Source organism: Scophthalmus maximus, chromosome 17 (assembly GCF_022379125.1).
Source record: "Scophthalmus maximus strain ysfricsl-2021 chromosome 17, ASM2237912v1, whole genome shotgun sequence".
NCBI classification, from domain to species: domain Eukaryota; kingdom Metazoa; phylum Chordata; class Actinopteri; order Pleuronectiformes; family Scophthalmidae; genus Scophthalmus; species Scophthalmus maximus.
This window is the reverse complement of record NC_061531.1, coordinates 7,482,927-7,508,680: the sequence shown is the minus strand read 5'-3', so window position 1 is coordinate 7,508,680 and position 25,754 is coordinate 7,482,927. Positions and strand designations below refer to the sequence as shown.

The window sequence follows — 25,754 nt, the reverse complement described above, 5'->3', positions numbered from 1 at the left end:
CAATCTCATATCGCAATACACCTTCTCGCTAAAGTTGCAAAAAAACCCAACCTTATATGAAATTTATCAATTAATAATTTAATTCAAGTAGATCACCAAATTATTAAAGTAGAGTGTAAGCTGTAGCTTGTAAATAATACGCATTACTCCTATTTCATTATCCAACTGGCCAAGTTAGATTAACTATTCAGGCATGTTTATTTCTCTAAATCGTCAAAATCCGAAAAAAAGAAATCCAGTAAACGTGTACTACTCTACTTCTCTAGCACTTGAAGGCACGTGTTAATATTTCTCCAAATACAGTCACAGCGTCAGCACAGACCGGAACCCATAACCGATACCCACCGTGTTTCACGCGGAACGTGAACGCCTGCGGCCCTGCGCTGATTATCACAAGTGCGACAGACCGCCGCAGCGCCGCAGCGGAGCGGTGCGCGGCCCATCCTCCTGCTGTACAGATCGTCGGACGTTTACGTGACGCGGCACGAGCAGCAGCAGCAGCAGCAGCAGCAGGAAGACTTTCATAGTTACGTAAGCGCTCCAGCGGCCGTGTCTCCCCGCAAGTAGTTAAAGGTTCATCTGTGCCTCTTGACCAACATGGCCCCGACACCCACGAAAGAGACCGAGAGGAGCTGCGTGCTGTGCTGCCAAGAAGTCGACATCTTCGCCTTGGGAAAATGCGACCACCCGGTGTGTTACCGCTGCTCCACCAAGATGCGGGTGCTGTGCGAGCAGAAGTACTGCGCTGTCTGCCGCGAGGAGCTCGACAAGGTGCGCATTGCTCGGCTACTGTACCTCGGGGACGACGCCTGGCTTTGCTAGCTAGGCCGCGTCGCCTTGGTAGTTTAATTTCAGGGGGGGGGGACAGCTACATTTAAATATGACATTCGTAGGTAGTGTCGTAATAAAATGAAACACTTTGTTGGTGAATGACACGGAACAACCAGCGTTGTCTGCCTACTGCCCACTGCCGTTTCCTCGCTGTCATTAGCCTAGCTACGATAGCTAACGCTAACACCGGTACGCCCATCACAGTGGGTTAGCTAGTAGGCTCTATCGAATGTGAGGGAGATTTTCTCCCAACGTTGGCCACAGTGCGCAGTTCACAGTGTGTTCGTCACATGTGCTCCACTCGGCGTGTCAATGAGTCTGATCCAATGAACTGAAGCGATCGTCATATTTCACGTTAGCCAGCGCGAGAGCGTGTCCCATGGTCCTCCGGTGTCGTGGGGCTTCTTAGTCGCTGCTGACCGGTTGCTGGGTATTTAAACTCTTTTGAACCATTTAAAAGTTGCCGGTGAGTGTGTCGATCAGGCGGCCTTTCCTCCAGGATGTCAATCCAGGATGTCAGCCCAGTATGACGATGTCATACCAATAAGGGCCCAACTCTACCGCTCCCTTCCAAAGTAATTCCACAAGCTATCAATTTCCGATGTGCATGTTGTTAACGTCGACGTGCTTTATTTGGTCGATCATACAGTATGTTTGTATGTAACTGTCTTTCAAGTCTGGGGTTAACGACCTGAAGGCATTCCCTCAATACCACAGGATAAGTGCTATTATAAAACTCGCTATAGATCTTAAGTAATATTGTCAAAAGGTCACAACAACCTCCACTGTTCGCACACTGTGTGTGTGTGCGTGACATAAGATGTTCAGTATTTCTTTCTCTCTTCCCCACTGTCATGTTGTCCTCAGGTGGTGTTTGTGAAACAACTGGCGGCCTTCTCGTCTCTGCCCCACCAGCAGTTTGCCTGCGAGAAGAAACACGACATCTATTTCGGCGATGAGAAGATCCATGCTCAGTATAGGTACTGTTCTGCTCCACTCTTTATGACTGTGTTGTCGACAGATTGGGAAAGGTTGTAGTACTTTTCTTGTATATAATTGACTCTATTGTCCTGAGTAGTTGCATCTTACCAGGAACTCATTTTGTTTGGATCTGTTTCTGATCACATGGTGTATGTGTTTTATCAGGCATCTGCTGTTGTCAGAGTGCGTCCGCTGTTCAGAGCCTAAGGTCTTCTCCAGGTTTGAGGAGCTGGAGCAGCACATGAGGAAGCAGCACGAGCTCTTCTGTTGCAAGCTTTGCACAAAGCATCTTAAGGTAAAAGTGCAAGACTTTCCCGGTCCTGCATATGTGTAAATACATAAAGTAGGAACTGGATCATTTAAAGGACATTTTATGTCCCGATAACACATCGGATATAAATATTTTTATCTTCAAAGTATCAAGAATGTTGCAGCTATCTGAAGCAGGCCACTTGGAAATAAAAACCTGTTATAGAAGACCAAGATCACAGTACTGTCAGACCCTCTTTCTTAAAACTTTACTGCTCCAATCAGATCTTCTCCCATGAGCGGAAGTGGTACAACCGTAAGGAATTGGCTCGTCACCGAGCTCATGGAGACCCAGACGACACCAGTCACAGGGGACACCCGCTCTGCAAGTTCTGTGACGACCGATACCTTGATAATGACGAGCTGCTGAAACACTTGCGCAGGGACCACTACTTCTGCCACTTCTGCGATGCAGACGGTTCTCAGGAATATTACAGGTTTGTATTGCTGTCTCACAAACCCCATTTGCTCACGAATCATCAACTGAAAGTGAGAATGTTTGAGATGGTTGTTTAGATTTTCTCTTTCACCCTGCTGTCGTCAGTGATTACCCATACTTGAGCGAGCACTTCAGAGAGAGTCACTACCTTTGTGAGGAAGGCCGCTGTGCCACAGAACAGTTCACCCATGCATTCCGCACTGAGATCGACTACAAGGCCCACAAGGCTGGAGCACACAGCAAGAACCGGGCAGAGGCTCGACAGAACCGCCAGATCGACCTGCAGTTCAACTACGCCCCAAGACAACAGAGGAGAAATGAAGGTCGGTGGGGATACTGGTGTCTCGTGTCTGTGTGAGGCAGACTTAACTATTTGCAACACAAATAATGTAACTGTACTTTGGAGGCAGTGAATGTGAATAAAAGGATGGCGCGTATGTCCTCAGGTCTGGTTGGAGGCGAGGACTATGAGGAGGCGCGTCACAATCGAGGAGGAAGAAGAGGGCCTCATGGCGGAGGAGGGCAGAAAAGCTGGAGATATTCCCGGTGAGTCTAAATGACCAGTGCTGCATCCATAGTTGAAAAGGAAGCATGGATAATATTCACCAAATGGCTGCATGACATTGTCGTGTGTGTGTGTGTGTGTGTGTGTGTGTGTGTGTGTGTGTGTGTGTGTGTGTGTGTGTGTGTGTGTGTGTGTGTGTGTGTGTGTGTGTGTGTGTGTGTGTGTGTGTGTGTGTGTGTGTGTGTGTGTGTGTGTGTGCTTGTTTTTTTTCCATTTGTTACCGTTTGACCTTGCACACTTTAGTAGCTGTCACAAGCAATTTCTAGTCTGTTTTCAGTCATGGTGTATTTTTGTCATGTTATTGGTTTGTTTTGGCTTTTGACTGAGATATAAGTGTGTGCTTGTGCAGAGAGGAAGAGGACAGGCAGATGGAAGCTGCCATGAGGGCATCCTTGGCAATGCGTAGACAGGAGGAGAGAGGAGCGGTGCAGGAGAGGAGCACTCCCAAACATTGCAGAGAGGAGAGGGCGGAGAGAAAAGAACTAGAAGAGCCCAGAAACAGGACCGGACTGATCAAACCAACAAACAAACCTCCAGGTGAAAAAAAGTTTCAAATTATACAGGAACCAAGACTTGATCCAACCATTGTGTGTTTGCTAAGTGTGTATAGTGTTTGGCATGTGTCCTTGTTTAAGTCATGAAAGTAAGTGATTCTCACACATGTATTGTTCCCTCTCTGACAGTCAGAACAATGAAGAGCACTAATCCAGGAGAAGAGGATGACTTCCCAGTTTTAGGAGCCACAGCTGTGCCACCCATGTAATGTTTTACACACAACACTAACTGAAAATCTCATCATACACTTATGTGTGCAGAAATGTTAAATTTCTCTTGTTGCGTGTCTCCCTCCAGCGTTAAGTCTGCGCCTGCTGTAGTTCCAGCAGCCCGTGCAGCTTTGAAAGAAGACGACTTCCCCAGCTTGTCAACTGCTGCTGTCCCATCTCTCATGACCCCCGCGTACTCTGCCCAGCCGAAGAAGAATTCCTCTTTCCATGAAGAGGATTTCCCCGCTCTCGTGTCCAAAGTCCGCCCCCTCAAACCTGCAGCAGGCTCCAACTCTGCTTGGTCCACCAATACTGCTGTAGCAAAACCCAACACTCATCCTCCTCCTTCCTCTTCCAGAACTACCCCTCCTCTTTCATCTGCGCCCTCTGGCCCTCAGCTCCTCTCCTCCTCAGCTCCGGCATCTTCACGGAGGAAAAAGAAAGTAGGAGAGAATGGGAAGGCGTCAACTACCCGGTCTCCTCCTCCTTCTGATGATGAGAAAGGAGGAAAGACGCAGCAGGAATTCCGCTCAGTTCCCACCATGTTGGATATCTCCTCTCTGCTCACTGTTAAAGGAGGCAACAGCAAACCCTCCACAGTGACCTCTAGTTCTTCAAGCCACCCGACCCCCAACACCGATCTCTCTACCTCCAAAGCCAACAAGAAGAAAAAAACGCAGAAGAACGCGCCTGTTTCCTCTACGTCTGTGTCTTCAACCGCAACGACAACTGTAAATACAATCGCGGTGGAAACGGCTGCGCAGAAGGAGAACGTCCCTGAGAAGAACTGCAACAAACCCTTTTCCAGCACGGTGACGGCGGCACTGACGAGCGGTTTGACTAACGGCCACCCTGAGAAATCACCGCCCGCTAGAAAGGAGGCAGTGGCAGTAACCCCTCATCCCAACATGGACCCCCTCCTTGAACAAGAGGAAGAGTTTCCTGCTCTCATGACCAAGAAACCTCCACCAGGTATGGCACAGCATGCTGATATGCTGAATATTCTTTTACGGTAATTTGTTTCTGACATCCAGTCTAGTGGGACATAGTAGGTATGATATTCATTCTCTATTAGCAGATCAAACATCAGCAGTTTTCAAGTTTTTGAAAAAAGTTATTATTGTTTATTCAATATTAATTACGATGCTTTTACACACACACCAGTAGCAAGGATCATTTTGTGTGCCAAATTTAAATGGTTAGGTTTGCAGTGCACCCATTGACTTAAACCCTCGGAGGTGATCGAAGTTGTAGGTCACACGGTGTTTATCTTTCAGGTTTCAAGACTTCCTTTCCGATTAAGGCTTCAGCACCTGCCTCATCCTCCACAATGCCCCCACCTCCACCTGGTCTGGGACTCTCAGCCCCTAAGCCCCCGCCGGGCTTCACTGGGATCCCCCTCAACAGCAACGTGGTAGAGGATCCTCCTCCTGCAGTCAACCTGTACGTGGCTGCTTTTTCTATACGTGATCTTTTCTTGATTTGTTTGCCTTTTAAGGGAATCAAGGTTTTTGTGTTAAAAGCATTTGATCCATTTGATCACCCCCAGGCCTCCCAAGGTGTCCAGCAGTGGTTACCTAGTGCCAGAGGACTTCCACCAGAGGAACCTGGCGCTGATCCAGTCCATTAGAAAGTACCTCCACAATGATGAGTCAAAGTTCAACCAGTTCAAAAACTATTCTGCACAGTTCAGACAAGTAAGTTATTTTTTTTAAAAAAGGTTTTGCACTCTCCTCCTTTTATAGCAAACTTTTATGACAACAAATTAATTCAATAGTTTGGGTTCAGTACTGTAACTTGCCTATTACAAAAAAATGTACATTTCTAAAGTCCCGAGTTAATGTTTAGTTTGACGGCTTGAACTTCTCTTTGTTCCCAGGGTGTGATATCCGCAGCCCAGTATCACCGCAGCTGCAAGGACCTGCTCGGAGAGGACTACAACAGCATTTTTAACGAGCTGCTGGTGCTCCTGCCGGACACCATCAAGCAGCAGGAGCTGCTGACTGCCCACGCCGACTGTAAGGCCCTGGAGAAACAGTCTGGGGCCGGAGGAGGAAAGAAAAACAAGAACAAGAAAAACGCCTGGCAGACGCCCACCGCTGTGGCTAATGTAGCAGCCGAGCTCGAATGCCAGGTGTGCCCCACTTGCAGACAGGTGCTGGCCCACAAAGACTTCCACTCCCACAAGACCCTGCACACCAGGGAGACTGAGGAGTTCCCCTCCTTGCAGTCAATTAGCCGCATCATTAGCTAGCCCCTCCTCCACTCTGTGTGCCATTGTGGCCATTCAGATAGCCCTCTAAAAGACCAGTTTGGAAAGCAGCAGCCTGTTAACTGTGACCGTGTCTCGGAGGAGCTGGGGACCCATATCTCATACTGAAGGTGAATTTAAGATGGTTAATGGTGTTTTTACTTTCTGCTGAAGATCACATTGAAAGGTTTGTACGAATGGTTTTTCCAGTGTAGACGCACAGGGTTGCCCCAGCTCGACTTTTCTTTTTCCACTTGCATCCTTTGAGGACGTCTCCAGCTGGCACTGGCATTGTCTAACCACAACTATCTATTTAATGAAAGCAAACAGACGAGCCGAGGCTTTACTTGAAGAATGTTTTGCTTCCTAATGCAAAATTGTATTCATTTACATTTTGTACCATGCATTGTGCTTTTACACAAATAACACAAACAGCTGATTTGTTTTTGTTGACATCAGAGTTGATAGAGTTGTGTATAATTCCCCAGAGGGGCTGCTTGGTTAAATAATAAAATAAACACACTTGTCCAGTTCAATATTATAGCTTCATATTTATTGAAGTGTAACTGCTTTTAACTGTCAGGTGGTTTGTACAGAGGACGGTGTGTGGAGTGTTTGAGTGAAGGGATTGTTCTGTCTCAGTCGTCATCTAGAAAGGTGAGAGTCGGGAATTAAGATTAATTAGTTATTGGTTAGTTATTATTTTATTTTTTTTGCTATTTTAATTTATTCTGTTCATGTCACTCACCAGTGGACCTTCCTCTTCTCTGCTGGAGCCCAAAAGCTACATCCATACATTTCTAAAACAAAAACCATCCCCATCCAGACATACGTTTTAGCTCTATATCTGAATCTCCACTGGGCATGTGTGCACCAGTGTAAACAGGAAGCAGATTGTCTACTCTAGTTGGTTGCTTAGTTACAGAAAATACTCATCACAAGAAAGGGCAAGGTTTCAGGGTAAGGGTGGGGTTAGAGTTAAGTATCATGTCATTTAAAAAAAAAACCCAACTTGGACAGAAACAGTGAGTCCAAAAACATGTTTTCTTTTTTATTTTGAGTGACGATCAGACTGCAGTCCAGCCACATTCAGGTAATAGACAGTGACACATCTCTGTACACAGCTTTTTTTGTTTACACTGAAGAGGTCAAACAACTCAGAGGAAACATGTTAAAGGGGTAAAATCAGTGTTTTACTTGTTTGTTGGTCGATCAAGTTAAATTTTTAGCATCAGTATTATGGGGGGGTATTTTAACATCAATAAAATGTATTATACTGGAAACTTTACAACATAATATCATAACCTTTTATCTCGGCCTAACAAAATGTCACAAAGCTTTTATTTTGGTGCTGACAGTCCCTTAAAAGAGTGGTCAAACAAAGTATTTCCAACAAAGAATGTATTCTAGTTAATAAATAATCATTATTCTCATAGTTATTTTTTTTTCCATTAATACAGGACAAACCAGACCCTCGACATCATCACACACAGGTTCCATTTACTTCAATAACATACTGTATTTTTACAATCAATCAATAACCACAGTAGTGTACATGGGCCAGAGCACAAAACACAGAATGCTTGTTTTAGTATCTTTATCTACTGAAGCACTGAGAACAATAATACAACCTGACCTGTCAGTCGCAGCCCGACCTGTAACTGGCAGCCCGAGATTTAATGGACTATACTGGTGGTTTTTCATATTTCAGCACGCTTGAACATACGTTACATTATGCTGACCATAAAACTTTAAATTGATTTCCTTTCTCGTGGGAGAAAATTAAACTCGCAAAGACTTAAATCTATCTAGGTTGATACCTATTTTACTTGAAACCAATTTAGATCCAGCACAGGATTCCTTCACTAACGATGCAAACTACTATACAAAGATAATTTAATAGCATAAGTACATTGATTTGCTTTTGCAGGAAGATGCACAGCATAAATACGTAAAAAAAAAACCTAAAAAAAACCCTTTTAATTAGTTATTAAATAATTCCAGCAGAATTGGGAATCTGCTTCTGAAAAGCAGAGCATTAACAAGCAATGTCACACAGTCAGACCTGAAGGAGACGGACAACGAGCGACGCTGGCGACGTGATGAGAAGCATCAGGTCAAACGCCACATTTCATGTCTCTGCAACTTGATTTTTGTCATATTAGAATGAAGAATGGGAATCTAATCTGAAAACATGTGTTTTACTGTGGACAACTCGTAGGTAAGAGGCTAAAACCCGAGAAAAACCACAAGCGTAGACCTTTGACAGCAACACATAGATAGTAACAGAACCAGACCACACCAGTGTCGCACTCTGCCCTGAACCAAAAGGCTCAAAGAAAATGATACTCAAACATCTGTGAGTTTAAAACCAGCACTTTGCACTAGATAGTCTGGTGAGTAAAATGCTCACATGTAAAATCCAACTTTAAAAGACTGCTTTGAAAGGATTTAATTAGTGCTGGAACTAGGAAAGCTTTATTTCCATTCCAAGAAGTTTATATATATATTTTACAACTGTACTTTTCTGGCGGACATGTGCATCCTTATGTCGTGACCAGTAACCTCAAATAATTTGATTTCCCTAAACACTGTCTCATATTTTGTGTATTACCTTTGATAACAGAATGAAGTTAGCCCTTCACACTGTTAAGGACTCAAACACAGAGCCTGTGCATCATTCAATGACTTTTCCTCCCGGTGGCTTCAGGCGTCTGGATTCTGGTTTCAGTTTTGATTTATTCTTTGGAGCTTTTAAAAGTAATGTACACACTTGTGCATGAGCACATGCAATCGACAAGATCGTGAGGTCGAGATAACATCACTGACGAAAAACATTGTTGTTGGGCACAATTCTGACAATAAACAGTGATAATATAACACAAGGGGGTAATCCTGTCAGCTGCATTGATGGCGGGGCAAATCTCACATTGCAAAACACTGGAGTCAACTTAAGAATTACATAGTATTCAATATATAATGAGTCCTATACAACATTTCCATGCATTATTATCGTGATTACTTATGAAACTCTGAGAGCCTCCGTCGTCCCAGTGCTGCAGAGCCTACTCTGATCAGCAGAGGGCGCAGTTGACATGGGCTCAGCTAGAAGAACAGGCAATGCATTCTACATGTCAATTATATCACTCGAACATGAAGTTTTATATTTGGCTCTGTTCATCCAAAAACAACAACTAATAAAAAATAGAAAAAACAAATTTCTTTTCATTTCATAACTTCAGATATCTTGACGGTAAAACTGACTTAGCAGAAAGACTATTCTTACTTATGGAAATTATTAAATGGGATAACAGACGTATGATTTCCTCTTCTGCCCTGAAACTCTGACAAACACATGTTCAAGAAAATAACTTTGCGTCACAAAATTTAATTAACCGCACTTATACATTCACATGTATTTCACATAAACACAGACGTAACGTCTCTCATGCATGTTAACGGACATGCATGTGTACACCTGTTGCACATGGACGCCCTCACTCGCACGCACACACACAGACACACACACACCAAAACGACATATTCACTGATGGCGAGTGTATGTGAACCACGACACAGAGACACCGCTACACACCAACATAGTTGCCATGATTTCTATCTACATCATTAGTGACCCACACACACCCAACCCCTGTCCCTGTCACCATGGCAACAAATTCTCCACCCATCTCCCAGAATGGCAGGGCTGCAGGATCAATGAATTAGCCAGCTAGCGATCCTCAGCATCTCATAAACAGATTTTTTTTCTTCCTTTTGCCTGAGACTGAACTGAATCATCCAGCAACCTGACCTCCCCAACTGAGTAAAAGCTTATCTGTTGCCCCCACCCCCCCCCCCCACCCCCCCCCCCCCCCCCCCCCCCCCCACCCCACCCAGCCTTGTGATTCCACAAAGTCCGATAGACATTAACAACAGAGTAGTAACGTGTTAATCAAAAGACAGCAATAAGAACACAGGGCAGTTTGGCAGCTTCTAAAACGTAAACATAAACAGACCTGACTTACCCAGTAAAAACCCCCACTTGCCCCATTTTCTACATATGACACTCCACATAGGGGCACTGTCTCAAATAAGATATTACATACATTGGCACCATGGATGGATTATGAGACAATGAGCCCCTGCTGGGCACAGACAAGTAGAAGGCCTAGACCCGCACTCAAAGTCGTGGTCGCATCGAGTCTCTTTTTGGTCTTTTCCCGTCTTTATCATCATTACGTTTCTCTCTGTAGCTATTCGGAGTTGTCTGTGGTTGTTTTGCATCTTTGGAATCCTTGTATTTCTTTAAGTCTCTCTTCAGTTAATCTGCGTCTCCTTAAAAGGAAATTTGCATGACTTTGCAGTCATTTTGCATCTTTTCGTGGTCGCCTAAGTTATTGTCGTGACTGATTTTCTAACAAGAAATTTTAACGGCCACTTCAAGCAGAGGCTCCCCCCCCCCGGCCTGTGCCTGGTAAACACACTCAGTAATTCATCCATGCCTGAGACAGAAATATAACAGACTGGATAGCGCTTTTCCTGAATGAATCTTAAGAGTTTCTCAAACTGTGAAAGCTGACCCTCGCACATCAAGCTGTCGCGACAATGTACTTGAGAAACATTTTTGCGCTGTGACACTGTTTTCGTTTTAGCTGTGTTAAAATACACAAGAATATCAAGGAAGACTAAAACTAACCGATGACATGTCATCTTAGTCAACAATACCAGTTATGCCATAATTAAATCAGCAACAAGCTCTCTGGATTAAAAAAATCTGTTCAATACAACGCAGGCATCTTGCTAACTTTTCCCGGGGAAGCTCAACAATTTAGATCAACAATTCCGATGTGTCACACTTGCCTGAGATCTGTGAGAACAATTCAAAGACGAGTAAGTCATTTGAGACAGTGCCTAAAATGAATCTAATCCGACCATAACTAGCCTGCCTCCACTACAGTACACACCTCTACCTAAATAAGAATGTCAGATATTGCACTTGGTCACAAAACATTGTGGTCCGTTTTTTCTTTTTTAACAGCATGTGAAAATCTACTAAATTAAGTCACTGTCTGAGACACACAGCACAGTATGGCACTTAGTTGATCTCTAAGTTTGGAAACATGCAGACTCAATACATGTGATCACTTGTCACTGCAGCAGGGAGAGGTGGGAGGAATGACCAGACCGCACTGTAGCTAAAGAGACATTCCCCGTAACTGTTTCAATGAATGAAAAGAGTAAGATGTGATGTGCCTTCTGCGCTATATTTAGTCATCTACCACTGCTTCGTGGTGGAGTCAGTCAACTGTTAATTCCTTCATCTTTTTTTGAATACTGCAAAGTGGCCTCCTCTTCTGTATCTCCTCTTCTTGTTGTCTATTTCTCTTGATCTGCTCCGATCTGAGGATGCCGCGCTTGCTTAAGTAGGAAATAAAGTTCAACATTACCACAGGTCTAGAAAAGTGCCAACAAAGCTGGAATGTTAAGGAAGTAATGGGAACAAGAGGAGGAAACGGAGAAGCAGAGGCCTTTTTTTTTTTTTTGAAACAGTAATTGAAAACTCAGCTCAGATCAACACATAAACGACTGCACGTGTAACATCACAGAAAGCAACTTTCTTTAATTTTCCCCTCATCCCTTTCCCAATCTCCCCCTGCCACTATCAGGTCTATCTTCTCTAGTAAATGGGAACCTGGTATGTGGGTGCTGCGTTGTTCTCAGTGAAGGGTGGGCTCTGGTAGGTCTCTGTGGTCTCTGTTGGGCCGCCCCCCGGTGAATTGGAGGGGTAGGGCTGGGTGGGGGCGCCGCCGTCCATGTGCTCCGTGGTAAACAGGGTCATGTCTGTACCAAGCAGATACTTCTGGACCGCACGCACTGTTAGACCAGCCTACAGGGGCGGCGGGGAAAAGAGAGAGGGGCAATAAGATCAGGGAATACTACTCTCTGCACCAAAATCTACCTGCCAGAACCACGAGTTGTCAGGGAAGTTCCTGCTCCAACTGGGACTCTTGACTGGTAGTCAAGAGTCCGTAGTCCCTCATCAAATGAAATTGTCTTTTTATTCACATTTGTTGTACAAATTACACAAAGATGTATGTTTACAAAGATATAGTGAGATGTAGATGTAATGCTAGGTCAATTTTGGCTTACTGGCTGCTAACTTATTATCTGCTGTCATATCTTCCCATATTTAATGGGAAGATATGACAGTAATATCAAACCAGAGCAAATGATCCGAAATGTAATTTTGGCTGTATGTCCGCAAATGTTGCTGCGGACATATTCTGCAAATTTTCCCGCATGCCCACTTTCCCGCCTGTCATGTCCTGCCTCGTTCACGCTCTTCCCAGACGCCACAGAATGTTTCCGGAAATGTTTGCACTGGTGTGAACACGTCGGACTCGGACAAGGAAGGCACACTGTCCAGACATTTTTCAGAGTTCATGTCTGAAAACAGCTTAAACTGTGAGTCAGTAGATGCATGACCAGCTTTCACCTTTAATTGAAAGTGTATTACTGTTCCAGTTCAGGTCAACGGAGGATCAAACTGGCCAACAGGGCAGTTTAGTTTAGTTTTACAAAAGACAATCCACTATATCAATACTTCTTTCAGCACTGAAAAGGGAAAACCATTTACCAACCTAAAAAATACTTCCAATGGTAACACAAACGAATTAGGCTTGTACAACTTAAAGTTAAAATTAATTTCTTAATTTCTGAACTTCCTGTAATTAAGTCAACAAGCGGAAATACTACCAATTATTTTTTTTCAAAGTTGGTGAGCAATTTTCTTTACGGTGTGATTAGATATATTAAAAACAGACAATAAGACAATTGTGGTTTATGTTTAGCTGATTCTAGGAAATCTGTAGGACAATGGTTTGCTTTAGTACTTACTTTCGCTTATTAACACTGTACCTGGTATTACTCGGCCTTTATACTAGTAATTATATCCAAAAGGTTTATCTGTCCCTTTGTGGCTGGCTGTGGCTCAGGAGATAGAGGTCATCCACAAACCAGAGGTGGTCGGTGGTTCGATCCCCTCTTCCTCCAGTCAACATGACACTTACCCCAAAATTGCCTCCGATCGGTAAATAGCAGCATTGTATGAATGTGTGTGTGAATGGGTGAATGTGACTTACGCTGTAAAAGCGCTTTGAGTGACAGTCCATTTACCATTTACCATTTGTGTCTGTATATCCTTACCCAGGTGATTATGGAGAAGAAGGAGAAGGCGATCGCTGCCCGGGCTGCATCTGCCCCCTGGTTGAGTGGCAGCTCATCGGCTGTGGTCCGAGACCACTGATTGGCCAGGAAACAGAAACTTACAAAGTACAGGAAGGCCCAGAAACCTGCCAGAAAACCAGTGGAACAACGACACCGTGTTACCACAGAAAAAGAGATACTTCCTGAGTTATCTTTACAAACAGAAGAGGCGACAAGAACAAAAAACAACAACCCCCACACAGTGACCCTACAGGTGTTGATTTTTCAAGTTGAAGCAGTTCTTTGTTCCATTTAGAAATTAAAAATAATCTTGTTTCTCCGACACCTTCTTCAGTTTACAGGTTTCATTTCTCTTGATCTCTTTCAGTACAAGAAAGCAGTCGTCTGAAACACAGAAGTGAGTCTAGTTTGTCTTAATTTTGGTTTTTGTGGGAAATCCCTTTGAATCCTGCCTTTCAACCTGATAAAACATTAACAAGGACCGACCCCTGTAGTAAAAGAAACGCTGAAGAATGATGTCAAAAGACTGGAAACAGAACTTCTTCCTGTCAACTCTGCTTTGCACGTGTCTACATGACTGCACGCGGCTGCCTCCTCACCCGAGAAGCCGATCTCAAGCATCACAGCCTTCTTCCTGTCTTTGACTGAGCTGATGGAGGAGAACTTGTAGTCGAGCAGGAAGAAGAAGGAGCACGCCAGCAGGCCCACGAGGCCGACGAACACGCCGTAGTTACAGGCGTCTGCGTTCTTGTTGAAGACGCAGTGGAGGCGCTCGCTGCCCATGTTCACATAGCCCTCGTTCACAATGGAGGCGAAGACGACCAGGGAAAATATCTGCGGATGTGGACGGGAGAGAACGAGGAGAAGGTGGGAGACAATGGAAGTAGGGATGGCGGGTAAAAACAGAAGAAAAAATAGACAGATGGATATTAATATACAAATTACTGCTTAACAATCACAATATCTGTACCCCCCCCCCCTTTCTTTCAGCCCCCATCTCTTTAACAAGCACAGACTCTGTTGCAGGCTCACTGGAAACAGGGTTGTGGCAGCACTACCAGTGAGCTTCAAAAACATTAACCTCATATCCACTCTTTCTCTCTGACTGACTGAAGAGGTGGATGCTTCACTTCCCCTTAAGAATCACATCGTCCTGAGCCAGTGTGCGCACCGACAGAGGACACATGATAACAGTTGCCATAGCTCGTACTATGCTTATATATTGCACCAAGTTCAGCAAATCCCGTTCTTATTAATAACACCCCTCTGTGCGTATGATCTCTCTAGTTTACTCTCTGTCTTCCTCCCTCCTTCTGCTCTGGACTCGTTCACTGACACTGATCAGCTGACTAACACTCCATGGCAGAATAGGGCCATGTGACACACACACACACACACACACACACACACACACACACACACACACACACACACTTGGGGGTTTGGGTCATATGATGGCTGAGGTGCACACAATGGGATAATGTCATTGTGAGACATCAACCTAATCACGTGTGGGAATAATCTGAGCAGATACAAACTGGTGCCTTTAACGGTTCGGCCCGATAAAGCTGCCTATGTATCAAAGTGCTGTATCTCCAATGTAAAAAGAAACTTACACCTATGTTTTAGCGTGATTTAAAAAAAAAACTAAATATATAAGAGCATGTGTGCAGTGAGTGGAGATTCACATCCCTTCCATACCTTCTGCATTTGCTTTAGATTTTAATTAATTCGGTTTTCGAGGATGATGTGAAGATGGAAGAGAGAGCGGCACGTTTGGCAAAATAAGAAGAGTTTGGTTTTCATCAGTCAGGAAAGCGAGAGTATCCCCATTTTTGAACAAAGCAGCAGTGGGTTTCTGTTAAATTTCTGTCCACTAATCTAACAGTTGCTCTATTGAAGTTTGGGACGGCCTTCCTGTAATTTGCTCATTTCCATTTTATGCCGTTACACTTGGTAACCACTGGACTAATCTGTAAAAAAGCAGCAACTCGATCAGTCACTACAGTAAACATGGTTCAGTGCAGCTGCATGGACAACGAGCTGTGGGCTCAGAGATGGATCCTGCACCTCTTCACCCGCACTGTACAGGACAGATCGTAGAACAGAAATAACGCAAAGCCTCCCCCTATGTGTGTGTTTCAGACGTGCCTGCACTCGTGAAGAAGACCTTCTCCGTGACACTCAAAGGTGACGCGTTACATCAAACGTCGGGGCCCGACGCGTCGCCGCGGCCCTGCGTGCGTAATGATGTCCACGGACCAATCACAGGTGAGGTGACGGACGACGACCGTTTAAGGGTAAATCATCAAATACATTAAGCGACGAAATGAATGACATAAGGAAAAAAAACAACCAAAGTGGTTATGGTCAGTGGGACACTTATGTTTTGGAAAAAGAACATAATAATGGCCTTCAGCAGCGGGAACGGGCACGCTGAAACATATGAATATGAATCAGTCTTTCCCATCTTTCAGCACCACCCGGGTCCGCTCTACAGCACATCTGAGCCTGGGCTTATTAACCACTGGCAGGCGAGATTTATTAAGGCCTACATGGACGTGGGAAGTGAGGATAGAGAGGTTTCTGTCTGCCCTGTAATCAGTTTCATGGTCAGGGTGTCGGATAACCAGCAGGCCCCTGGGTTACACCCTGCACGGCGTATTTCTGTAGAATCACAGCCCGATAAACACGAGACAACGGTGAGGGGGTTTCCATTTACGCGCACAGCTTATTCACTATCGCTGGATTTCTGGGGGTCTACATTTGCAGTGAGAACACGTCACGAGTCTCGCCCCCCCCCCCCACACGCACATAAACAACAGTGCCGTTAAATACATTTTTTTAAAAAACGCTCTTACCCAAGACAGCACTCTGAGGATGGTCTGCGGTTGTTTGGCGAAGGTGATCGGGTCAATGGTGGACCCGACCCGGCCCGCTCCGAACGATCCCACTCCGTCCATCTTCCGTCGCTCTCTCTCTCTCTCTCTCTCTGTGCGCTCCTGGCGGCTCCACGCTCCCGGCTCCACGGCAGGCTGGATGCGCTGCTGCTAGGGACGGGTCCTGCGCGCACCCAGAGGCGCGCGGGCGCAGCGGCGGTCGCGGCGAGAGGGAGGGCGCGTGCTGGACCGATCGTGCCCGCGCTACAGGCTGACTGGATTTATGACATACAGGCTACTATATTAGTCATCCGTTTAATAAGAAAGATCCTATAGAAAATGATAGGAGCCACCATAAGGGACTTTAGTCTTGAAGGGCTACTACGATGGTTAATTATTGTTTTGCTATAAAATTGGGTGATTTGCAAGAGACACGATTTAAAAAAACAGAATGATCAAAATCAAAGTGCAGAAACCGAAATAGTCCACAAATCAGCTCCAGGCCTGGGACAAGCTAAAAAAACCAACTTATGGATCCTACATTTCCCATAATGCAAGTTGATTTTTCTAGTAAGTTATGTTCCATTCACCCATTGTCGACAGCATGGGAAGAACAGGAAAAACCTTCCTTTTTCAGACACACAGTTCAAGTCTTTTCAAAACTTTAATCCATCACATCTGGTGAAAAATGTTAGCTGCTTTCGCTGTGTCATGTCACTGTAGCAGTTAATTGTTGCCAAGTAAATCCAGACAAAAACAGGTGCTGTTAAATATGCTGAATCGTTTGTGTAGTGTTAATGTTGGATTAATTTTGATGTAACTGCCAGTGGTGGTGCATTTCCAAATAATATAAAGTGAAAAAACCTGCATGGGAGCATCACGTTAAATTGGAATGGGCCTAAAGTATTTTTTATATATTTTTTTTATTGTAGAATTTAAACTCCCCCTTTATTTCTAAAACCAGTAAATTCACTCACACTTCCCAAAGGCAGATGCAGCCCTGGAGCCTTTATAAAGGTCCAGTAGAACACAGGCCTGAAGGACTGTAAACTATTATACTGCCTGACTCTTCATCATTCTCAAACAAGCCAATTTATGAATCATGGCATAGGAAGCAGTCTCATGATGATGTAGCTGCACCAAATACAACACAAATAGTCATAAGTTTCTAGTCATGGGATATTTGCAAATATCATTACATGTGACCAAAAGAAATAGAGCTTATTTCGTCCGATCGACAGCCAAAATTTTACACTAATGTGACAAAGAATCACAAGGAAATGATTACAGTAAACATGAAATGACCTTTTGTGATGATGAACTATATATATATATATATACATATATACCTCATTTATTGACGCAAATGAACTTTTGATTTAAATATGTCAGCCGTAAATTATGCAAACAAATGAATTTACTCTGCAGGAAAAGTACCTTACAAAACTCACACACAGTGTGGTAGTACAATGAAAAACTGTAATCATCACTATATACTGTACATATCTATAATTATTTGCAATACATTTAGTAGAATTGTCTTATAAATATATATCTAATTAATCCCAGACATAATAACAACAATAATAACATTTTTAAAATTTTGGGTCAAACAAGATTTCAGAACACAACTATTAACAAACCAGTAAACCGCAACTTTAATCAATGAATCCAGTTGTAAATCTGAAAAGACAATCCCAAAGCTAAATTGGTCAAAAACTCAAGCAAGGATCTGGCTTTCAAAAGACCAATGTACTGTGAGCACAGATATTTATGCTCCAATCTGCTTGTTAATGCAGCAAAGCAATAAAACTGCAAACAAATCATATTGAGAACGTTGAGAACACGTCCTGACTTGAGAAACAGAGAGGAATGCTTGTTTGATTTGTATCCTTACGTTTTATTACCAGATCAGTTATGATAACTAACCACGAAGCAAGGCAAGCCTTTTGACAAGTACCGCACATCTCTCATCACATGAAGTTTCTCTACAACATCAAGGTTTTGAACCGACACAAAGAAATGATTGTTTTAGGTCTCCACCTCAGTCCTCACATCTCTCTGCAATGCCGACACAATCCTTCAATCACAGGAACCATCTTTCCATCCATCTTTCCACCTCTCATCCACACGGGAGCAGTCAAACTCGGGCTTCCCCAGTCGGATGTTGACGTCATTGTGGAGATGACAAAGCCACTGGGAGAGAGCATGGCGACTCCGAGCGTCTGGCTGATTGTTTTTTAATCTGTGGAGAGGAAATCATGTCACTCAACAACTGACTCATGTTATCGAATACAAACATCAACACACATGGGGGCTGGACATTTGCTTTTTAGCTTGTGCCAAAAACCAAGATTCGGAAGAAAAAAAGAGCTGTGGCTCTCAAACACATTTCAATGTAAGGATATTTTAACTTTGGCCAAAAATCTCAAGCAGGTTTAAATTCACTGTGAATTTAAAAAAACCTACAAAAAAAACCTACAAAAACCAGTGACTGCCTCAAAGACACAAATAAAAATCCAGAAACCTGAAAACGTGTGGCATACTTGTCACTTATAGTGTGATTTAAAGGTAAAGGAGTAAAATATGCTAATTTACTGATACGTTTCTTTCATTGTGAGCTTGAATCTAAAGAAGCTGCGTGGTCTGACCTTCCTCTGAGGTCTTCTGCGCATTCGTCACAGGGGAAGAACTTGGAGAAAAGGTTGATGAACTGCCCCATCTCTTGCTGCTGGGTGGAGGACGGTTGGTCGGGGTAATATGCCGCCATGGTATGCAGGAAGGACCAGGTGTTACGTCCCAACTCTTCCCTGTCCAGTGGACACTGTAGGTCTTCTTGTGGCTCGGACTCTGCAGCTCCGACCTGCGGGAGGATTGAAAAACAGATGTTCAAACATAGAGTCACACACAGCAGAGGGGCCGATTGCATTATGTCTTTTATTGTGGTTTAGGTTGATTTGTGGTTGCGGTTGTAGTAAGGTTCGCAAGTCCGAGAATCCTTTCAATCTTTACAAGCAAGTCTTACATGTTGTCATTTCACAGCGGACACACTTAAAGCACCAGCGAGACAGTGGCAATGAAACAGAAATAATCGTGACAATATAATTCACAATCCAACTGATCCTCCCCAGAAAAAACTACCCTGCCAAACCACCTTGACCTCTGATCACCTGAGCAGCAGCTGTCGTCTGTTTCTTCTGGACCTTCATCCACGATTTGAAGTCTGTACAAGCCCTGCAGGGCTTCTTCTTCGCCTCGCCGGCCTGCTCCGGCTCTTGACCGGCGCTGTCCTCTGCCGGCCTGCCACCCACTGCAAACGGAAAAGCTTCAAACCCGGGCGGGTTGGAGGCCGATGGTCCCCTCGGTCCTGTGGGCGCAGCCATGTTTCCTCTCTCGTCTCTACATTAGCTAATAACCAACAAAGCGGCTTTACTGGCACACGCCAGCAACGAAACTACCTGGGGACGGACTTATTATCTCTATTCATCGTCGCACTCCGGCCCTGGCGGAAGCTGTACCCTGCCCGGCGGTGCACGCTGGAGAAATAGATAGACGGGGACAAAAGTTTGTCAGAATCTAGTTTCCTTGTTTCACCCGGACGTTTCACGGGCACGGAACGTGTTCCGGTGGGTTATGCCGTTTGTCTGTGCATGCCGCGGAGTGTAGCCTCTGTCAAAGTGTACGTTTCTATCATTTTACAACATTTCATACTCTTGACATTTCTTGTGCCCTCATGCGGACAACCGTGTAAAGCTCTAACGTGCCGACTCACTGCTGTATTTACGACTGGTCAACTGTCGATTAGCTCTGTTCGATGGTTAGCCGGGAGGCTAACAAAGCTAATGACTGAGTAGTGACACGTTTGTGTGGTTTCTTTTCATCCTCTCCCCCCCCCGACAGTGTAACTGTAGCGTCAGCTGAACCGCCACGATGGGGATCTTGGAGAAAATCTCGGAAATAGAGAAAGAAATTTCTCGGACACAGAAAAATAAAGGTGAGAGAGCAGCGTTGGGGCTAACCGTTAGCTACATCGTGGATGAACTTTTAGCTAGGTGCGTGTGTCTTTTATTATAGTCATTAGTGTGAAGAAGAAGAACCGCACTAATTCCCCCCTTAAGCTTAATGGCATTAACTGCCAGGTGACACACCCCCATTATATTGTTCTTAAGTGAAATGTGATCTTTTGGCCCTTTAGTCGTCAGACCTCGCAGAACAGTCCTGTCATTATTTTGTCATTTCCTCCAGCTACTGAGTACCATCTGGGTTTGCTCAAGGCCAAGCTAGCCAAGTACAGGTCTCAGCTTCTGGAGCCCTCCAAGTCAGCAGGGGCCAAAGGAGAGGGCTTCGATGTCATGAAATCAGGAGATGCTCGTGTTGCTCTAATCGGTTTCCCCTCCGTGGGTAAGGTATGTCGACATGGTGGACGATGGGTTGTGGTTTCCCTACAGATTATGCCATTATTTCTTTGTGAACCATTTGTTTTATTACTCTCTGTACAATATCCCAAATACAAACAAATGAATCAGATGCATAACCAAGTAATGAGTCCGCAACGTGCTAAAGAATGAGTTGGTCTAATATAAAACACTCTGTCCTGCAGTCCACCTTCCTCAGTTTGATGACAGCAACAGCCAGCGAAGCTGCTTCCTACGAGTTCACTACCCTCACCTGCATACCTGGTGTCATAGAGGTAAACACACATTCACATCAGTACGTATATTCTTGCAATCTGAAAACAGTTACAATCATCAACTCACTGTGCCATGTGTTATTTTTTGCTCTTCAGTACAAAGGGGCCAACATCCAGTTGCTAGATCTTCCTGGAATCATTGAGGGTGCTGCCCAAGGTACGATTAGCTTCGATTAGCTTCTATATTGTATTTTGAGTGAAGGATTAGAAATGTGTAAATTCCAGTGTCATATTTACATTTGATTACAATCATAATGGTTAATCATTTAACAAATTGCCGACATGTTGGAAATACTGATTGTGGCAGCTTTATCTTAGAAAAGACACCTAGCTTCCAAGCCATGGTGTTATACTGACCTTTGACCTTTTCGTAGGAAAGGGTAGAGGTCGGCAGGTCATCGCTGTTGCCAGGACAGCAGATGTTGTCATCATGATGCTAGATGCCACAAAAGGAGATGTTCAGAGGTATGTGTGGCTCTTCTGTTTGTTTGAAGCACTTTGAGAAATTTTATTTGTATAGTTCTTTTCCATCCACAAACTACCTTCAATTTTTTACTACTTTCTTTTTTAGAGAACTTCTAGAAAAAGAGTTGGAGACAGTGGGCATCAGACTCAACAGGACGAAACCCAATATTTATTTCAAGGTACAGTTTCTATTCTCTCATCTTTTTGTCTCTTGGCATCACATTCTCGGCTAACTTGCTCTTGTTTGTGTTGGACGCAGAGAACAACTGACACAACAGCCCCAAAACAAAACAAAATCCTTCGTAGGATTTGCGAAACATCCACACAAGCTTGTCCTCTCCAGAAACAATTGTTAAATAATTGTATTAAATGTCAATATCTGCTTTATTTTGCCTCTCCTTGCAGCCTAAGAAAGGTGGTGGACTGTCCTACAACTCCACAGTTCCACTCACCCACTGCTCAGAGAAGCTCGTCCAGCTCATCCTTCACGAGTACAGTATCCTTTAGCGAGTGACAGATGAAGCACACACGTGAACACTTCTCTGTCCATCTGTCTATCTCACCCTCTCTCATCTCTAGGTTTTTAGGTAATTTCATTTTTGGAACAGACAGGGCAGTCTATTAAATACTAAGCCCAAGTAGGTGAACATGGAATTCACAAATTGTTCACCCTAAAAGCATTTCAAGAGTTTGTTTTTCAAGATGTTTTAATCAGATTATTTATTGCATAAATATTCGTTTTAAACTATAAACTAACTCACAAACCACAGGAATAACATGTTTTAATGATGACTTGAGCGTGGAAAGCCATGAAATTAAATCTTTTGGCATTTTTACCTCAGGACCACAATGATGTCTCCTGTGTTTTTTAAGTATGGACAATTCGTTAATGTCTCTCAGTAGCATCTGGCTGATTTCTTTAACTGCTTCTCTTCAGAAATCTTTAATGCAGAGGTCCTTTTCAGGGAGGACAGCACACCAGACGAGTTCATCGATGTCCTCGTTGGGAGCAGAGTTTACATGCCTTGTCTTTATGTATGTCAATACTCATCAGGAGGTTGGGTCAAAGCCTCGTACCTCTAAAATGTTTAAAATCTTCCTTTTGTTTTTGGTGACACTCTCAGATTGTTATTTAAATTAGTTGTTTGGAAAGAATTTTTATTATTCAAGGATAATTTTCTAATCTTTTTCAACTCTTATAAAACCAGTGAAAACATGAACATTACTGGAATTGCCTGTTATGGTGACTGTTTATTTTCGCTCGTGTACATTTGTTTTGAGTCGCTCTTTCCCTCATATTGTTTGTGTAAATTACAGGTGTACAATAAGGTGGATCAAATCTCCATCGAGGAAGTGGACCGCTTGGCTCGCAGACCTCACAGTGTTGTCATCAGGTGTGTGTATCTTTGGTCAAAAGCTGTTACCTTATTCTCTGTATTTATGTAACTGAGTTAAACTGCTTTCCCCCTGTCATGTGCGTCAGTTGTGGGATGAGTTTGAACCTGGATTACCTGCTGGAGACGCTGTGGGAATATCTGGCTCTGATTTGCATTTATACTAAGAAAAGAGGAGGTATGCTCAAATTTCCCCGCATTTACCAATTGGTCGGTAACATGCAAAGCAATGCAGTGTTCTTAATTAAAATGTTATTAATTTCTTCTTCTTTTTTTTTTTTTTTTACCATTAGAGCGCCCAGATTTTAATGATGCCATCATCATGAGAAGGGGAGCAAGTGTAGAACATGTGGTACGTGTAACGCATGTGTGCATGTATGTAGGCACTGTTTCATATCAAGATGAACCATTTTAGAACATTTATATATTCATAATAACACTGCCGTGAGCATATCCATGTAAGACTTGATATGAATGATCACGAATATGCCTGTTTTGCTCTCTCCCTACAGTGCCATCGAATCCACAGAACCTTAGCCAGCCAGTTCAAATATGCCCTCGTCTGGGTAAGCTCAGGTTTTCAGAGGCAATGACCTTCTGAAAATGTATTTAATTACCTGTGTTAATCAGTGCCTCATTGGTTAAAATGTTTGCACTTGTTGGAATGCTGGTCATAATTCTCCTAAGAAGAGCATTGGATCTCCAGTGTGAGACCAGTCCGATGGCCTAGTGTGCAAATTTGACGTTTTCCTTAAATCAGATGATTCTCGGACGTTCTTAAACTTGATGGACGTTTTTTGCTTATTACTTCTATGTGCCACTTATACACTACGTATTAATGCCAGCCATACTTTCACTTCACACTAGAAAAATACAAAGTAAATCATACTTCTGTCGTACATTTTTACACAATGAATTTCTCTATTGGGTGATCAAAAGTTTACTAAAGAAATGTACACACTCAAATCTGGGAATGTGGGGAAAAAATGAGGATTTTGGTGCGAAAGCTCCACCAACAGATAAATAATGGACAATACTTAGAACAGAAACAATTTTTGTTTGTTATTTGTAATGATTTTCCAATCTGAAATTGGAAGAAGATTACCAACCTGGAAGAGAAGAGATATTTCAGACTTTATAAACAAAGTATTATTACAGCTACTGTTAATTAGTTATTTCAATTCATTCTATGCAGTAAGTGCTTTGCACCAGTTACAGATCAGTGAATTCTTTTGTTTTTTGGGCCTCCAGGGAACCAGTACCAAGTACAGCCCACAGAGGGTCGGCCTGACGCACATCATGGAGCACGAGGACGTCATCCAGATCGTAAAGAAGTAAAACACGCTCCTGACTGGACAGAGGAGAGACTGAGCAGGAGAAATTTCAAAAGTACTGTACAGTAGATGTACAGCAATGGAAAATACCCACCATTCTTATTTTGTATATGATAATTAACAAAAAAAAACACGGAAGACCATATTTGAGTTGGCTGTGAATAGAAACGGCTATTTTACCTTTTAAGATAAAGAGCATCCATCATTGATTGTGTGAGAGAAAATGGGAAAAATAATAAAGTCCCTAAAACATTAAATAAGTCGCTGTATTTACTTTATTAAATCAGTTTAACCTTTTGGTACACAACAGCATGTCAACTGGATCACCCTCAAGCAAATCCCTCTTCTGTTATTCTTGAGCAGGAGTAGTTTGTGGTTCTACTGAGTATCACAGTTTTTATTCAAATAAAAGACAAACCTATTTTTTTTGTTTGCAAAAGTGTTATGATAGTAGGTCTAACAGTCAAAGTAGTCCTTTTTTTTTTACTTTGTTGGTTTTCAAGCATAAACAATATGAACAGAATTGCACTCGCAGATTATAAGTAATCTTGATTTTAATTGTTTATCATAATCATCAAATATGATGCTCACTGCATCATTAATGACCCCCCCTCCAAACAAAATTACACTGCTTGAAATAAGTTTGTCTGATAATGTTTTTCTACAAATAAAATATACTTTTTAATTGAAAAAATCCAGAATATATGAACATTTTCAAACATCTAACCCGTAGCACCTTTTTAGCAGCCAGAACACAACAATGACCTTGCACATTTCCATAAACTTGTCAAACAGTCACACATTCGACCGACAAGGAGCAACATTAGCATCTATTTGTGGTGCTGTTTCTGGACACCTGACAAAGGTAAGAACAGTAGTCACTCAGGTTTTTTTTAGCTCTGTTTTGGTCTTCACTCACTCAGTTTCAACTTAACACTTGGCTGCTAACTTAGCTCTTCGTGCTATCACAAAATGATTCTTGTAAAGGTGAACAATCTTTCAAACAGAGTTGAGATAATCCCAGATAAATCTGTCATTCTTTGCAGGTGAATATTTAAATATTAGCGTCAAACTGCGCATAGGTCTAATAATAAACATTGTGCTGGGTAGGTAAAACATCCAATGTTGGAGCTACTACTATCTTTAATTTAATTTTACTTAACTAGAAACTGCAAATACTCACAAAAAGTCTGTCAGTATATGAAACAGTCAGAACCAATACAGTAGAGTGATACAGTATACAGTAAATAATGTAATTGAATTGTTGATGCTGATGAAGGTGAGACTAATTACTCATTTCAATTTTGCTGGGAATAGCTTGTGAATTACCCCCTGCGGAAGAATAAAGTGTTATCATAACCTATAACAATACATAATCATTTTCATTCATTCATTTTGTTGATTATTTTTGTAGCATATCGATCCAGATCTGCAAACTAGAAAAGTAACTAAAGTTGTCAAATACATGTAAAAAAAAAAGTGCCCTATTTCCCTCCCTGAATTTTAGTGAGGTAAACGTTTGTGGTATAGCGGAAAAGTACGCCACCCTAAAAACTGTAATTGTACTCTAACAATGGTTATAGCAAGATAGAGTAAACATACTTAATTTCCTTCCATAACCAACA

The 25,754-nt window shown here is 43.0% G+C and overlaps 4 protein-coding genes across 7 annotated transcripts; 2 read left to right on the top strand and 2 right to left on the bottom strand.

Moving 5' to 3' along the window:
• The first annotated feature begins 372 nt into the window (after positions 1 to 372).
• Positions 373 to 6,676, top strand: znf598 (zinc finger protein 598). The gene is made up of 12 exons (XM_035614480.2): positions 373 to 771; positions 1,699 to 1,811; positions 1,978 to 2,107; positions 2,347 to 2,558; positions 2,666 to 2,883; positions 3,007 to 3,106; positions 3,475 to 3,662; positions 3,809 to 3,884; positions 3,978 to 4,861; positions 5,167 to 5,332; positions 5,439 to 5,586; positions 5,769 to 6,676. Exons 1-12 carry the CDS (start codon positions 598 to 600, stop codon positions 6,141 to 6,143), a joined length of 2,784 nt encoding a protein of 927 aa, XP_035470373.2. The 5' UTR covers positions 373 to 597; the 3' UTR covers positions 6,144 to 6,676.
• Positions 6,677 to 10,359: 3,683 nt separating this feature from the next.
• Positions 10,360 to 16,501, bottom strand: syngr3a (synaptogyrin 3a). Of its 3 annotated transcripts, XM_047327987.1 has the most exons (6): positions 15,438 to 15,520; positions 15,069 to 15,141; positions 13,967 to 14,201; positions 13,347 to 13,492; positions 11,833 to 12,027; positions 10,360 to 11,558 (listed from the first exon to the last, which is right to left on the bottom strand). In XM_047327987.1, the coding sequence occupies exons 2-6, from the start codon at positions 15,075 to 15,077 to the stop codon at positions 11,517 to 11,519; spliced, it is 627 nt and encodes a 208-aa protein (XP_047183943.1). In that variant the 5' UTR covers positions 15,078 to 15,141; positions 15,438 to 15,520; the 3' UTR covers positions 10,360 to 11,516. The 3 variants fall into 3 exon arrangements, with proteins under 3 accessions (XP_047183943.1, XP_035470378.1, XP_047183942.1); XM_035614485.2 differs by lacking the exons at positions 15,069 to 15,141; positions 15,438 to 15,520 and adding an exon at positions 16,229 to 16,501; XM_047327986.1 differs by having other exon boundaries at positions 15,069 to 15,510.
• A 390-nt stretch (positions 16,502 to 16,891) lies between these two features.
• gfer (growth factor, augmenter of liver regeneration (ERV1 homolog, S. cerevisiae)) lies at positions 16,892 to 19,629 on the bottom strand. The gene is made up of 3 exons (XM_035614487.2): positions 19,417 to 19,629; positions 18,898 to 19,109; positions 16,892 to 18,491 (listed from the first exon to the last, which is right to left on the bottom strand). The coding sequence occupies exons 1-3, from the start codon at positions 19,627 to 19,629 to the stop codon at positions 18,329 to 18,331; spliced, it is 588 nt and encodes a 195-aa protein (XP_035470380.1). The 3' UTR covers positions 16,892 to 18,328.
• Positions 19,630 to 19,733: 104 nt separating this feature from the next.
• Positions 19,734 to 24,386, top strand: drg2 (developmentally regulated GTP binding protein 2). 2 transcript variants are annotated; one of them, XM_035614482.2, is made up of 14 exons: positions 19,734 to 19,872; positions 20,147 to 20,240; positions 20,492 to 20,652; positions 20,847 to 20,936; positions 21,033 to 21,093; positions 21,311 to 21,401; positions 21,508 to 21,580; positions 21,807 to 21,897; positions 22,339 to 22,436; positions 22,719 to 22,795; positions 22,885 to 22,973; positions 23,089 to 23,147; positions 23,308 to 23,361; positions 24,047 to 24,386. In XM_035614482.2, the coding sequence occupies exons 2-14, from the start codon at positions 20,177 to 20,179 to the stop codon at positions 24,131 to 24,133; spliced, it is 1,095 nt and encodes a 364-aa protein (XP_035470375.1). In that variant the 5' UTR covers positions 19,734 to 19,872; positions 20,147 to 20,176; the 3' UTR covers positions 24,134 to 24,386. The 2 variants fall into 2 exon arrangements, with proteins under 2 accessions (XP_035470375.1, XP_035470374.1); XM_035614481.2 differs by having other exon boundaries at positions 19,785 to 19,925.
• The last annotated feature ends 1,368 nt before the right edge of the window (positions 24,387 to 25,754 follow it).